The 13,931-nt window shown below is 42.6% G+C and overlaps 1 protein-coding gene across 1 annotated transcript in view; it reads right to left on the bottom strand.

The window, feature by feature from the left end:
• Positions 1-2,106: 2,106 nt before the first annotated feature.
• Positions 2,107-13,931, bottom strand: part of LOC143982121 (protein ABHD15-like) — a 75,217-nt gene continuing 63,392 nt past the window's right edge. The window contains exon 3 of the mRNA XM_077480566.1: positions 2,107-3,213. Coding sequence (XP_077336692.1) covers positions 2,673-3,213 — 541 coding nt within the window. The 3' untranslated portion in view covers positions 2,107-2,672. The remainder of the gene's footprint in view (positions 3,214-13,931) is intronic.

Consider the following 13,931-nt stretch of genomic DNA (forward strand, 5'->3'; position numbering starts at 1 on the left):
TAGTGCAAAATTTCAGCAATTTTTCCTTGTTCGCTGGGTTTGTTGAGCGGTGATGTGATTTTCCAATAAAAGAAAGTGGTTTTCTGAAACAACCAAGTCAGTCCAGAGCTTGTTTTTCATCTGATGCTGTGCTGAGTATATGATCCTGGTCCTCCTGACCAGCCCCCAGGAAGGCTATGGCCTTGACTGATGCCTTGCGGCTGGCTAGCCCAAGGAAAGAGAACCAAGGAAGGACTCTGCGGTGGATGGGTGCTGTCTTCAGTCCGGGAGAGACCCAGAATACTTCAAGCATTCCAGGGGAGGACTCTTTAGAAGAATACCACGTGTGAGGTTGGTTCCTTAACAAGAGTCTGGAAGGGCTGAAGTAACCGAGAGAATCCGGTCTTGGGGATATCGCCAAGTGGGCTGAAAGATCCAGGTATCCTACAAGTGTTCTACAGCTAAGGCCGCGTACACACGCGCGGACTGTTCGCCCAACCTTGTCCGCTGAACAGTGTTTGGGCGGACAGTCCGCTCGTGTGTGGGGCTTCAGCGGACAGTTTCAGCGGACAGTTGGCCGAACAAGGTCTTACGGAAATTCCGAAAAACTGTCCGCTGAAACCTTGTTTCAGCGGACTGTTCGCTCGTGTGTAGGCTTGTTCGGCCAACTAAGTCTCGCGCATGCTCAGAAAGGATTTCCACGTCGGAAGGTTGCATTGCAGTGTATAGAACGTCGTATTTTTCGTCCCGTCGTACGTGCCGTTCACGTCATCGCGCACGGTTTCAGCAAACTGTTCGTCCGTCGTGTGTGGCCATGTCCGTCCATGCTAAGTTTGAGCGGACTGTTCGCTCAAACTGTTGGACGGACAAAGTTGGGCCAACAGTCCGCGCGTGTGTACGCGGCCTTAGTTTCCCTACGTGTTCTGCTACAACATCGGTTATAAAGACTTTGTTCCTGAGTAAGCACCTTGTTGGCTGCTAGGCCTTGTGAGAGAGGGACTGTCCAACCTGAGTGCTCATCCAGCTGTAAATGGCTATTCTCTGGATGCAGTCAAAGTAAGCGAGTTCCTTAACGTTGATAGACTTTGACATTGAGAGTACCTGAGCTTTCCTTTCCAACCCTCTGCTCCCAAGTTAAAAGAATGTTCAATGGTTGACGTTTGCAAATAAAATCCATTCAACTGGATCTATTGTCAGTCTCAAGTTACTGGGCCATCTACCACAGGACATCCCCTAGACGTGTCACAAGGAGAACGAAAGGTAACAGTAAGCCCAAAAATAACTAGCAGCTCCTTCGGGGGTTAGTGCTACATGTACATTTCCTGTATAGATGAAATGTTAATAAAACTTTATTAGAAGGAAAAGAAATATAAACAACCCAAATAATATTTTGCCATTTTTCTCATTCGTAATATTGATGATTTTGTCTATTTGCTGTAGGCAATTTCGACAAATGTGCAAGTAATTAAGTACCTTTAACAATTTACAAAGTCTTTTGTTTGGTTGTTTTTTTTTTTCTTTCGTTTTTCTCTTTTTTTTTTCCTCCTTGGAATATGCAAAATTGGGGGAAACTAGATTAATTTTCCCCAATTGGTTCATGTATCCTAAATCTAAGGGCAATGCTTTATCTAGACTTTATAAATAGTGCTAATAGTCATGTCTACTTTACCTGAAATGGTTTCAGACATTGACACATACATTTTAGATTAATATTGGTGAGAAATGATTTATTTATGTGCAAGGTTTTGTATGGCTAGTGTTCTAATTTGTCAGCAGAGGAAAGTAAAATGGCAAAGATTTCTACAATAAGGACTGTACCGCCTATCTCTCTGATATTAAGAAGTTGAGGCAATCATGTGTTGCTTATTAAATTTTATCTAATATTCTTGAATGTTTTATATTAATGATGTGTAACATAATGTAACCTCTGTCAGCCTGGGTACTGATCTTTTGCATTTTTTTCTTACCGTAGACATCTCCCATGTAGAGACATTTTTCATCTGGCCTGCATTGACCAGTGGCTGCATACCGCCAGAAATGGCTCCATGTGTAGGTATGACCTACGAGCTACCCATACCACCAAGGGTGCAGCTCCAGACCACTAAGCAATAAAAGAAGGGGCAGGCCAAAAGTCTAAATATTTATTTATGTTTCTTTTAAAACGTGTTTTTTCCTTAACAAAACCCTTGTCTCTTTTTTAGACTTTAATATGTCTATGCAGATTTATGAAAAAATATATACATAGTTAATAGCACATTACCTATTTTCAGCACATTTTGGGGTTACACCAATTTGTTTTTCCTCTTTATACAGTAGGTAGATAGGGGAGCTTTATATGGCCATTTTATCATTCAGTAGCATTATGCTGGTTATACATATTACAGTCTGATTGTACAATCTCTATTCAGTCTTCTTTTGATTTACCTTGGATATCACATGCAGTTCAGGATATTGAAACAGTCAGCATCAACAGGTGTGATAACCGCTTATTACAATCTGATGGCTTAATCTAGTAAGGTTAGGCTGAATACTACAAGAAATGGCAGATGGGCTTCCTTGTAAAATGAAGGGAGACTGCAGCACACTTGCATCAGTACAGATCAGAAGATTTTACCCAGATGACAGTTTATTCATCATCCCATACTAAACTGTCAGTCCGAAAATAAAAATAAAAATTGGCAATACAGTTCCTGTCACCTCGTGTAGGATCTCTGCCAGTTATAAATTTCATGGATATTATGTGGACAGCTTTGTTCCTTTCTACATGAGGCCCTGTCCAGTCTTGTTCTGTTGATAGAGACAGAGAGAGTTCCTTTTCTCCTTGAGAGACCTTTAAGCCTTTCCTCCATGGCAAAGAAGTCCACAGTAGACTTGAAGAAGTCAAGCAAAGCACTGTGACTCCACATTGTACTAGATACATCTTCCTTGATAAAGCCACAGTGGCCACCGTAACGGCTCATCAGTAGGAAAAAGTGAGGGTTTGTCTCAAAGAGTTCAAAGGGTATTGTGCTGTAGGGCTCCCCACGTATGGGGTCATCTTGGCTGCAGATGCACAGTACTGGAATAGCCACTTCATCAATGTCTCTCAGTGGGTCATTCCTTTCCCAATAGGAGTCCCATGACATACTATTTGAAGTCTTGGTCTGGCAAAATAATGCTTCTTCAAGTTCCTTTAATGTCTGGCTCCCCAAAAGTCTTTCTGTATTGATAAGCTGTCCTAAAGCTGTAGCATATCTATCGGAAATGAAAATAGAAATATAGAAGAAAAAAAAAATTAGTTTACATAAATAGAGACAGAAGTGGTAGTCAAATATTTTTTGTATTATGACAGAACTAGAAATATAAAATTAACTACAGTTAAAAGATATGCATTTGTAAATGCCTATTATAAGCTGAATTTGAATCTACAATAAATAAATGATGCTAGACTAAAAACCTGTATAGTTAGAAGTGTATAAAACACTTCAAGAAAAGCTAATCTCAAAGCTGCTAATGCATTTTAGAGTGGGTGTTGGGATTACCTGACAGGCTGACAATTACTTAAATACTGAAATATGATGTAAAATTGACCAGGACAATGAGAATTGTTATGCTGGCCCATCTATGAGAATTCCTTTAACATATTGTTAAACAGTGGCAAGAGAAGGAGATTCATTACTCACAACGCGTCCTAACCACCATCCATCCAAAACTAAAATTCAAGTGGTATGCAGGTGTTAGTCCATTTTGAATGGCAATCCACACATTAGCTATGGCTCTACAATACAGCATAAAGTCCTTAGCACAACCAAAATTTGACAGAAGGGCAAAATTTCATGACAAGAACTACTACTATGAAAGTAGGGTCGTGCAAATTTTTGTTTTAACCTAAAATTTTTGTAGAACACAAAAATACTGACACCTATAATGCACTTAACCCATAGATGAATCTGCCATTGCTGGCCATAGTGTTGTTGATGTCTCCCTGGTTCAGCAAAGTGTTGCTTTTGGCCTCTTGCACACTGCAGCTTGAAAATTTATTTTTTCACTGAGCTAAAATACAGGCCATTAAATGTAATGTGCCTATACACGCAAATACATACCAAAAAAACATCTGAAAAAAATAGATGCTCAAACAGGAGTATCGTGTGCAAGAGGCCTTTACAGTCAAACACAGTAGGTGGCAGTCACGCTACTCCTGCAGTATCATTGATGCTTAACATGTAAGAATATGAAGAGATTGAATTTTGAATTTAAATATATTAAATATAAATAAGTTTCTATAGTGATTTTTTTTTTTTTTGTGAAAAAAAAAATACCGTAATTAGCAAATAATTGCATAATTATTTTGGCAAGGAAAGATGCATGACTCACAAACAGTGAATACAAGAAACACATGAGGTATTCTTTAACCCATAGCAGGAAACAAATATTTATCATTCACTAATCTGACTACAACAGTTTTGCTATAGATTACCACATTATGAAAATCAGCATAGCGCTGAAAATGAAATGCTGAGTTGCATAAGGGGACACAACCTACCATCTTAGTACTTTAGCACTTCATTCAGGTATTATAAAGTATCAGTGTACTTCATTTGTCTGTGATATGGTCATATTAGTACATACAGTACTTACTTCTAAAGTTGGAACATTCCTACAAGCTCCCCAATGTTTTTCACATACAAAAAATACAATACTAGAACTAGTATACAAGTACTTCCAAAAAGAAAAAGATGGCCAAAAGTCCACAACCAAAGATGGTACTCCACCATAACCTACATGAGACAAGGCCACACATGATACCTCAAAAGGTCCTGGAAGCGATTTCTTAGTGCCAGACACCCTGACTTTAAATAATCGGTAAAGCTAGATGTATCTCATGTCTGGCAAAATGTTTAGAAACTACATAAAAGACACCAAAGCAGAACTTTGTCTATTTCTTCTCCTTGCCAGAACAAACAATTCAATGTATTGAATTGCTATCATTAGAAAGCCAATTCTACACATCTCCCATAGCATCTTTGCAAGGTCTGAATATAATTTCCCTTTATTTTGCCTTGTCCCTAGAGTTACTTTAAACCCAGCTATTGACGTTATTTTACCACAGTGGTTGCCTACGATAAGTCTTAAACTTGGTCTACCATTACGTTGCCCTCTTCCTCATTCAGTCATAGTGTCAGGGCCTGGAATTGAGCCAGTTACCTCTGTTGTGTCAGACAATGTCTCTTTTAGCTGAGTTACCTGGAACAGTTCCCTGGACAATTACTTGAATGATCCTGTCTTAAACCTGGTTTGTCTTGAACCCTGAACTATTTGCTGCTCCCATGAACTTCCTGATTTAAGCAATGTCTCTGCACTTCCTGTTTGCCAGATTATAATTCTCTCTCCAGCCAGTAACTTGTTCCTGACTTCCCTGCTGCCGTCCATATTTTGCGAGCATTCGTTTTTGACTATTGGCCTGTTCCTCAGTTACGCTTTTGCCTGACCCCAACCTGTAACTACACATTATTGACCTTTGGCTTGTTTACAGACGACGCTTCTGTTTGATCCCTTCCTGGTTATCCTCTACTGGACCCGGCTTGCTCACCTCCTGGTAGGGTGATCCTGAGGACTGTAGCCTGGCACTAACACGCAACAAAATCCATCTCCACCATCAGGAGTTCTGGTGAACACTGGTTAGTACTTAGATCAGGGGTCAGCAACCTTTTTTCACTCAAGGGCCAGATTCAATGTATGTTAAATGTATGGAGGGCCGTATTCACCTGCTAATAAATGAAGATAATAATAATCCTAACATAATAATAATAACACTACAGGTTTACCTCGCTTTAAAGGTGCTTCACTAATACAAAGCAAGTTCACCAAGTGAGCATGTGGCTGGGGATTTGGATTTCCCCCCCCTCCTCCATACTGGCACCCAAAAGATGGCTGACGCCAGCCAGCATGGTCTGAAGATGGGGTTCCTGTCCCTAGGGAAAATGGTGTTCCTACTCCTATGGGAGAAGGGACTTCACATCACTCCCATAGTGTTCCCTGTCCCCTGCACCACCCCACTGTAGTGTCCTTTGCCCCTGTGCACCCCCCCCCCCCCCACACACACACACTGTAGGTAGAACTACCTTACACAGGTGTACAGCAGAGCAGAGATTTGTATCACAGGTCTGGATGGGGGCGGGTACCGCTGAAGTTAAATTTCATATTAACAGGCTCGTGATTGGTTGCTAGGACTGCCCGGCCACCAATCACCTGCTGTTTAATGTAAAATGTTAACTCCAGCGGTTACTGCCCCCATCCAGCCCTGTGATATCAGCCGCTCGCCTCTGTCCAAAGGAGGACGGCGGTGAAAATGTCTGTGGGCCGGGTGTCCGCGAAGTAATCACGGACACAGACGGGCTGGACATTAAGCCGTGGCAGGCCGCGTGCAGCTTGCAGACCCCTGACTTTATACGCTACACCTCAGATGAGCCAGCCTCATTCACCAGGGTGACTGCCTGTGTACCTATCCTGCTGGTTGGTTGTAGTTTCGCTACTGCTATAGCAACTGGTCTTTGAGCCTGACTGTGACACTTAGGCCCAATTCACACTTGTGCAGGTTGCAGTTTGAATATTGCACGTGCTTTTTGTGTTTTTTTCAATAAACCATTAAAGTCTGTGGAACCAAAAACCAGAAAAAACCCTGCCCTTTCCATAAATTGCACAGATGTGAACTACATCCATAGAAACCCATGTTAAAGTGGTTGTATAGTCAAATTTGTGACTTTTACCTACAGGAAAGCCTATAATAAGGCTTACCTGTAGGTAAAAAAAAATATCTCCTAAACCTGTACGGTTTAGGAGATATTGCCCTCGCAATGCGCCGTTGACTGCAGCGGCGCATGTGCACAGGGGATTCTCGGCTTGAAGCCCGGCAGATGCCGGACCCTGCCTGAGAGAAATCTCACAGTGCCGGAGCCGCGATACCCGGAAGAAACGCAGAGGGAACATGTCAGCTCCCTCTGAGTGGATCGGGACAGATGTCGGTGCCTCGTTCTAAGGTAAGTACTTCATACTGAGCTAGTATGCAGTGAGATGCAGAAAGAGCTTCCACAGAAGTATTGTTGTATACACATATGCTTGCAAAAGAGTGGTGTCATTTACAGAAAACAGTGTATATACCAGCTGAACATAATATACAAGAATATTTTTTTTCCTAAAATGGGTCCTCTTCAAATTTTAAACCAGCGCTTGCTATTTTTAGTGTAACTCCGTTCATTTTCAAAAGCACAAATTTATGAGCCGGTATGGCGGTTTCAAAGCAGACTAATGTCTCTGCTCAATACATCTGCTAAGGGCGCTTCAGTGATTCGGAAGTTCCTTTGTGTGAGATTTACAATAGTACTGTGACTCAGTTCATGTTTCATTGTTTATATACAGTATATTTCTACAGTAAAAGCCAGAAAAAAAATCTTTGCCTTTTAAAACCAATTAATCAAGTTTTCCAAGGAGAACAGTCTGGAGAACATCAGAAAAGGTATTCCAGGACTGTTGTGACTTCAGTAGGGCTGCTTTATATTAATCTCTCTGCATTTCAGTCCCTAATGTCAGCCTTAAAAGTGTACCTGTGATCGTGAAGGCTTACCTGGAGGCTGCCCCCTCCACAAAGTAAACATGGCTCTACAAAGTTACGTTAAAATAAAAAAAGCCCACCTGTAAGGCTGGATTCACACCTATGCCTTTTTAGTACTTTTTGCATTTTGCAGATTTGCACTACTATGGAAATCCATTTAACATGGTTTCCTATGGAACACCTTTTGTAGTGGAAATCTGCAAAATGCAAAAAGCACTAAAAATGCATAGGTGTGAATCCAGCCTAAAAGAAGCTTTATTTACTTACCTTTTCACCTCTTCTCTGCTCTCCATCCACTGGAAATATTCTACTGTCGAAAGAGTAGAATGCGTGCCTCCTCCTGCCGAGTTCTAATGCCAGCCAGCTCATATTGTAGGGACATAGAACCACCTGGAGGAACCACATTGTAGTGTATAACTAATGAATGCAATCCTCACACTCACCAGCTCCTGGACTCACTCCTCCCTCTGTTGAATCTGACACAAGTTCCCTCCACACAACTGCTGCTCACCTCCTATTGGCTCTCCCAACTTCCTAACTGTCTCTGAGCTGGACTGGCGGAAGGCGGGGTGTTCAGCGATTGGGGGAGCTGGAGGGTTACGAGAGGAGGGCAGAGAAACTGTCTGGGACACATAGGAAATCCTGTGCTGCACCTACCATGGCACAATCGATCCCCATGGCAATGCCACTGCCTCCCCTGGCTGGGAGGATGGGGCAGCTCGGGCTGCTGCAGCTGACAGCCGGTAGATCGTGCCGCACTCTGTGTCTGTGAGCCCGCCGTCAAATGCGGGAAACTCCCGCAAGTTGCAGGAGACTTGAGAAGTCTGCATCAATATGTAGAAATCGATGGGCACTGGTAGGTGGCATTTATTGGCATTGTGGTGGGCACCTCTGATTATCAGCGCAGACCCCCCTCTGACAGGAGAGCTCTCCCTGTCAGAGCCAACTGAGGAAAGCCGATAACCGGCACTTCCTGGTTATCGCGGTGATCAGACACGTCATAGGTTCTTCACCACAAGCAGCTTATACTACTGGACGTCATATGATGCCCAGTCAGGATAACAGCCACATTGTGGACATCAATCTGCAATGGGGCAAGGAAGAAGAAAAAAAAAAAAAAAAGAGAAAGAGGAAGAAAGAAAGAAAGAAGAAAGAAGAAAGAGGAAATAGATAAGAGGAAGAAAGAAGAAAAGCCACTTAGAAGGCAAAAGGTAGTCACACCAAATATTGATTTGATTTTTCTTCTGCTAATTTACTTTCCATTTTGTAAATTGATAAAAATAAACTATTGCCATTTCTATTTCTGAAAGCATTCCTAATTTACAGCATTTCTTCACACATGCCTAAAACCTTTGCACAGTAGTGTAAGTAAATAAATGTGTCTTTTACAGATGGACTTTTTTTGTAAAGTGTAAAAGGGTACAGCAACAGACAAGAAGCCAATCTTTGGTCAAGACATTTAAAGACTTTGTGTATGTCTGCGCCATATCCAACAAATCAACAATAGCCACTCTGATTAATTCAAAACTAGCAAGAAAGTAGGCAAGGCAACAATACAAAACATCCTAAACAGACTTTCAAGCTAGTGTGGCAAAGTCCCAGGCCTCCTCTAGTCTAATGAGAACCTTCAAAGCCAAGAACTGCTGACATCATTCCATACAGAGTGGGTTGTGAGGCATAGTGGGTGTAATGCAAGATAGATTCATGGGCGCCAGACACTTCTTGAATGCAAAGAGATTTTATTTCACTCAAACAGAACTTTGGGAGAGAGGGTTAGAGCCAGGTAACTCTTAAGCAGTTGCAATATTAAATTGGCAGACTCCGAGACTTCTACATGGGGGACAGTCATGCAGGGAAAGGCATTCAACAAGACACCACATCTGCATGTGTAGGAATGCTGTCTCCTATGGCAACAGTTTCTAAAACAAAGTGTAACCGTTCTTTCACTTCCACTACAATCACTTCTTGTAGTTCTTCAACCCATTGAGCTCCCAGTCTCTCACTAGACTAGATGATTCACTGCTACTGAATCCCTTGCGCTCCTCTATTCTTCACTGTAGTATCTTCTTCAAGCGTCATCCCCGCTTCTCTGCTGGGTCCCTAGCTTGGCACTCACAGATACTTCTCAAGCTTTACCCCACTGGCCTGCTCAGTCCCTGGCTTGGCACACAAGGCTGCTCTGCCAGCGTCACCTCTGCTGGCTGAGTCCCTGGCTTGATACCTGCTGAAGTTTCCAGATTCTTCACCGTCTCTGGTTAGTGAGAATTCTGCTCCAGTACTTGCTTCAGCTACTCACTGTGGTCCCTGGTAATAAGGTGGTTGGTCCCTTAGTGGCGACAGCTTCCCCTCTACCTCCGACCACGACAGGCTCTCCGGATGGCAGAACGGTCAATTCTGGTATGACTGCAAGCCGCAATCTCAACCCCGCATGGCTTTCTTGCTTCTGGATAGGCCCTCAGACAGCCTAGCAGCAAGATGTACCCGTGATAGGCCCAAACTCCGGCCTAGCAGCCCAAGCAACACAACACACGTCCACCCAGACAGCCGTTCAGGTGGCACAGAACACCGATCACCCAAATATATAGGTTCTCTCAGCAGGCCAAGGGATCCAAGAAAACCCCTGGCCATTGGCTGAGATACGCCATATACTCATAATCTGTCCTTGCTTTGCCCTTCACATATCTAATGCCACCAGGTACCCGGCCACCTAGCGGCAGAAGAGAGAAGTGCAGAAATTCCAGACTTAGGGTGAACTCAATTAATCCCTAACAATGAGCCAAGGTAACTACACCTGGCAGGTAAATTTAGGAGCAATCCTGCTTAAAACACCACGGTGCTACATCAGTCCAAAAAAAAAAAAAAATCCTAGCTTTTGGAGGAAGAGGGGGGCCTTTTCTAGAGAAGCCTGCTTGCAATCTATTAGAGAACAAACACTTTTGAGATGTGCTTTGACACAGCAGTGCGATGTTGAATATGTTAGCAAATAAATGAAAAAAAATATTGGTTTCTAGATTGTTTTGAATTCAAGATGTTTATGTTAGGTAGCCCATACATTAGTCTTTTTTTTTTTTTTTGGTTTTATTCATCCATATAGGCAAGTGTAGTCTACTTTCTCCGCTGCAGGCGGCGCTCAACCGCAGCAGCAGTGCAGAGGGAAAGGAAGTCAAGGGGAGCATGGTTCCCTCATGGTTTTCTGGGTCACTGGGGCAGCAGTGCTGACAGCCTGTGTGACACTGGTGGCCATCTTGGATCAGGCAGAGTTTATTTAAGACCCTGGCTCCTCAGTTTGGTGCACATTTAGCATGTAGGTAGTGTAAGGATAGGTTGCCTCCCTTTTAGAGACAGTATTATGCTCAGTAATAGTTGCAGGGAAAGGTTCCAGATGAATAGGGAAAGACTAGGGGATCCACCACTTCTCCTGGAAACCTCCCCGCTTAAAGTGGTTTGGTACCTAAAAATGAAAGTTCATGTTATTAAAATCAACAGATAGCATACTTACCTAAACGAACCCTGAAAAAAAAAATATTATTTACTTACCTTTTATTTCTGATGTTTCAGCTGACTTCAGTTGTCCTCCCGTGGGAGTAGGCGTGGCTATCGTCCTCGCAATGGTCCCTGGGAAATTTCCCAAGAATCCATGGGGGACAATGAAAGTTTTTCTTTCCTTGTCACTGCTCTCACTGAGCATGTGCAAGATGGAGCGGAGCATGCTGGGAGCCAGACGTCATCATATACCAGGAAGTAAATGCCTGTGGGCTTCAGACGCCCACAGTTAAAATGGAAAACACCAGAGCAGGTTTTTATAAGTCATCCTGAGGAAAAGATTTGTCGCGCCGGGGGTCAAATAAACGCCAGACGTGGATGCCAATCGAAGGTAACACTCGCCCACCAGTGAGACAGGTAAGAAAAAAATAAAAAAAGAGTGGAATCCCGCTTTAAATTCAGACATGCTGCATTCCGCCCCTCAAGACAGGTGATGTCAGTTTGGCTGAGAACTGCTCTGCTACAATCTGCTGTTCACCTGTGAGTGTTCCCGGTCATGCTGCCTTCTGCCAGACTCGTGTTATATCCTTACTACCACACAAGTTCTTTCTATTGCAACTGGACTATGTGTGAGTTACTGCTGCTGCACCACACTGCGTCCTCCTACAAGCGGATTTTATTCAAGAAAATAACCAATGCCCCCCCTCCCCATCTACACACTATTGATGTGGATGGGGAAAATCACTCCCGCTGAAGTATTGTATTTGGCTGCTATAGCTGGCAGCGCTGATTGTGCAGAAATTTTCCAATAGTCTGTTTGTACTGAAGTCAATCTTTAGATCGACTTCTGTACAACCAGCCTAGCCTTCCATGGTTTGAAATTCAACCAGTCCCAGCTGAAGCGACTGCCACTGCCACTTTGCTGTGAATTTAGTTTGGCCAGGTCACAGAAATGTTGTTATGAAAAGTTTTTCAGTTACAATATTTTTACATTTTGGCTACCATGTTTCCCAAACCAATAAAGTGTTAAAGCATACAGATCTTGTGAATTCATTGCATGCACTTGGATTGTTTATTTCAAAGACACACACAATACTTTTTAGTGCCCATTCACACCACCGCAGTGTTTAACACAGCATGGTGTTATAAAAGTGTTACTAAACCCACAACAGTAACGCTGTCTGTATATTTTAACTAAATTTTATTTCAGGTACTTGTATAGCGCCGTCAATTTACGCAGCGCTTTACATATACATTGTACATTCACATCAGTCCCTACCCTCAAGGAGTGCTGGATTGCACCAATGCGCATCACTAACGACTATGTTGCCACTGCACAATAATGTGAATGGATCCTTAGGGTATTTTGACTGTAAAGTCAGTTCACAAATATCATTGTTTTTTCCTACTTTAAATACAGTGGTTTCAAGCTATGGCTGTGCATTTCATTAAGGTGCATATTCAAAAAAGCTAGATTAGGAGCTTTGTTGCTGGTGCATATGGGTAATATGGAGTTAATGAAAATCATGATCTAGAGTCAAGGACAACTCTGCCAATGTAGTGTGACCAGTGGGTGGATTGTACATGGATTTTGTTAATCAGTTAATAAAATAGACTTCCAGATAATTTCATTAACTGAGCCCTAGTGAATAATCACTAAATTATGGTGTCTGATACTTGATCCACTCTAGCAGATGCTGAATTAAAAATATAATTCCAGTATACACATTATTGTAATCTTCTCACATGAACCTGATATAAAAGATATTACTGTGAAACCTGTTGTAAAAGAAAGCTTGACGAAAGAAAAAACAAAAAAAATAAATAAAAAAAAAACATAAATCAGTGCATTATAAAAGCGCTAAGCAGTGTAAATCGCTGAGTCACCACCTGCAAGCTATGGTATTCAGAGAGCCACAGCACCGTAAGCAGGGCCAAGATTCGCTGGCACCGGCCATGCTGGCACCATTAATGCTCTCCTGCAACAGAAATGTGGTGGGCATGCACACACCTGTAAAAGTGAGAAACGCCACCATCTTTGTTCACTCATTCTTCATGCCTGTGGCCCACCTCCGGAAATAAGAATGGTCCACGCGTTCAGCCTTTCAATTTTACGGTTGTAAAAAGGTAGAATGTAGAGTTTTGTTTTCCAACAGGTCTTTCATCTCCGGTGGTGCCAACAGGGCCACCCACAGCTTGAATTTTGTCCAAGTCAGCAGGAATCCACTGAAATGCAAGCCCTGTATGGCCAGCTCCTGCATTATATTGTAAAAATGTTTAATCTCCACTCCTCCAGACCCAACACATAACCACCCAACTTTTCCACTGTCTTCACTGCAGGTCCTTAATAAGTGGATTCTCCAACTGGATCTGAAAACGGGCCCACCCCAAAGGGTTCACTTCCCAAGACTACAGGCTTGCATATTAGTATACCAGGAGAAGCCTCTTCCCATCACCTTCTGCCCTCAAGCTTTTTCAGTTCTAGAACATACTGGCCCTGCCACCAAACCCACCCAGGAGAGGGGCCTCAATAAAATGGCACTAACCCCTACATACACCCCCTGTTAACACAAGCACAGCCCTGTTCCAAGGGTACCACAATATGGGAAGAGTAATGTGCGGCTCCACATTCACTGTAAATAAAATAATATGATACAATATATACATCATATAAAAATGGCATTAATCTATAACATACATGTATTAAAGAGGAAGTAAACCCTGATGGGTTTACTTCCTCTTTGATTCCCTGCAAAGGTAAAGCATAATGGACTACTATGCATCGCATTAGTAGTCCATGATGTGTCACTTACCTGACACAGGAGCCAGCGAAGTCACTGATGTCCCCTCATGTATGGAGCCTCCATCTTCTTGGTGGGTC

This window comes from Lithobates pipiens, unplaced genomic scaffold (genome assembly GCF_037356315.1).
Source record: "Lithobates pipiens isolate NorthernLeopardFrog02 unplaced genomic scaffold, aLitPip1_a1.2 Scaffold_16, whole genome shotgun sequence".
In the NCBI taxonomy this organism is placed as follows: Eukaryota; Metazoa; Chordata; class Amphibia; order Anura; family Ranidae; genus Lithobates; species Lithobates pipiens.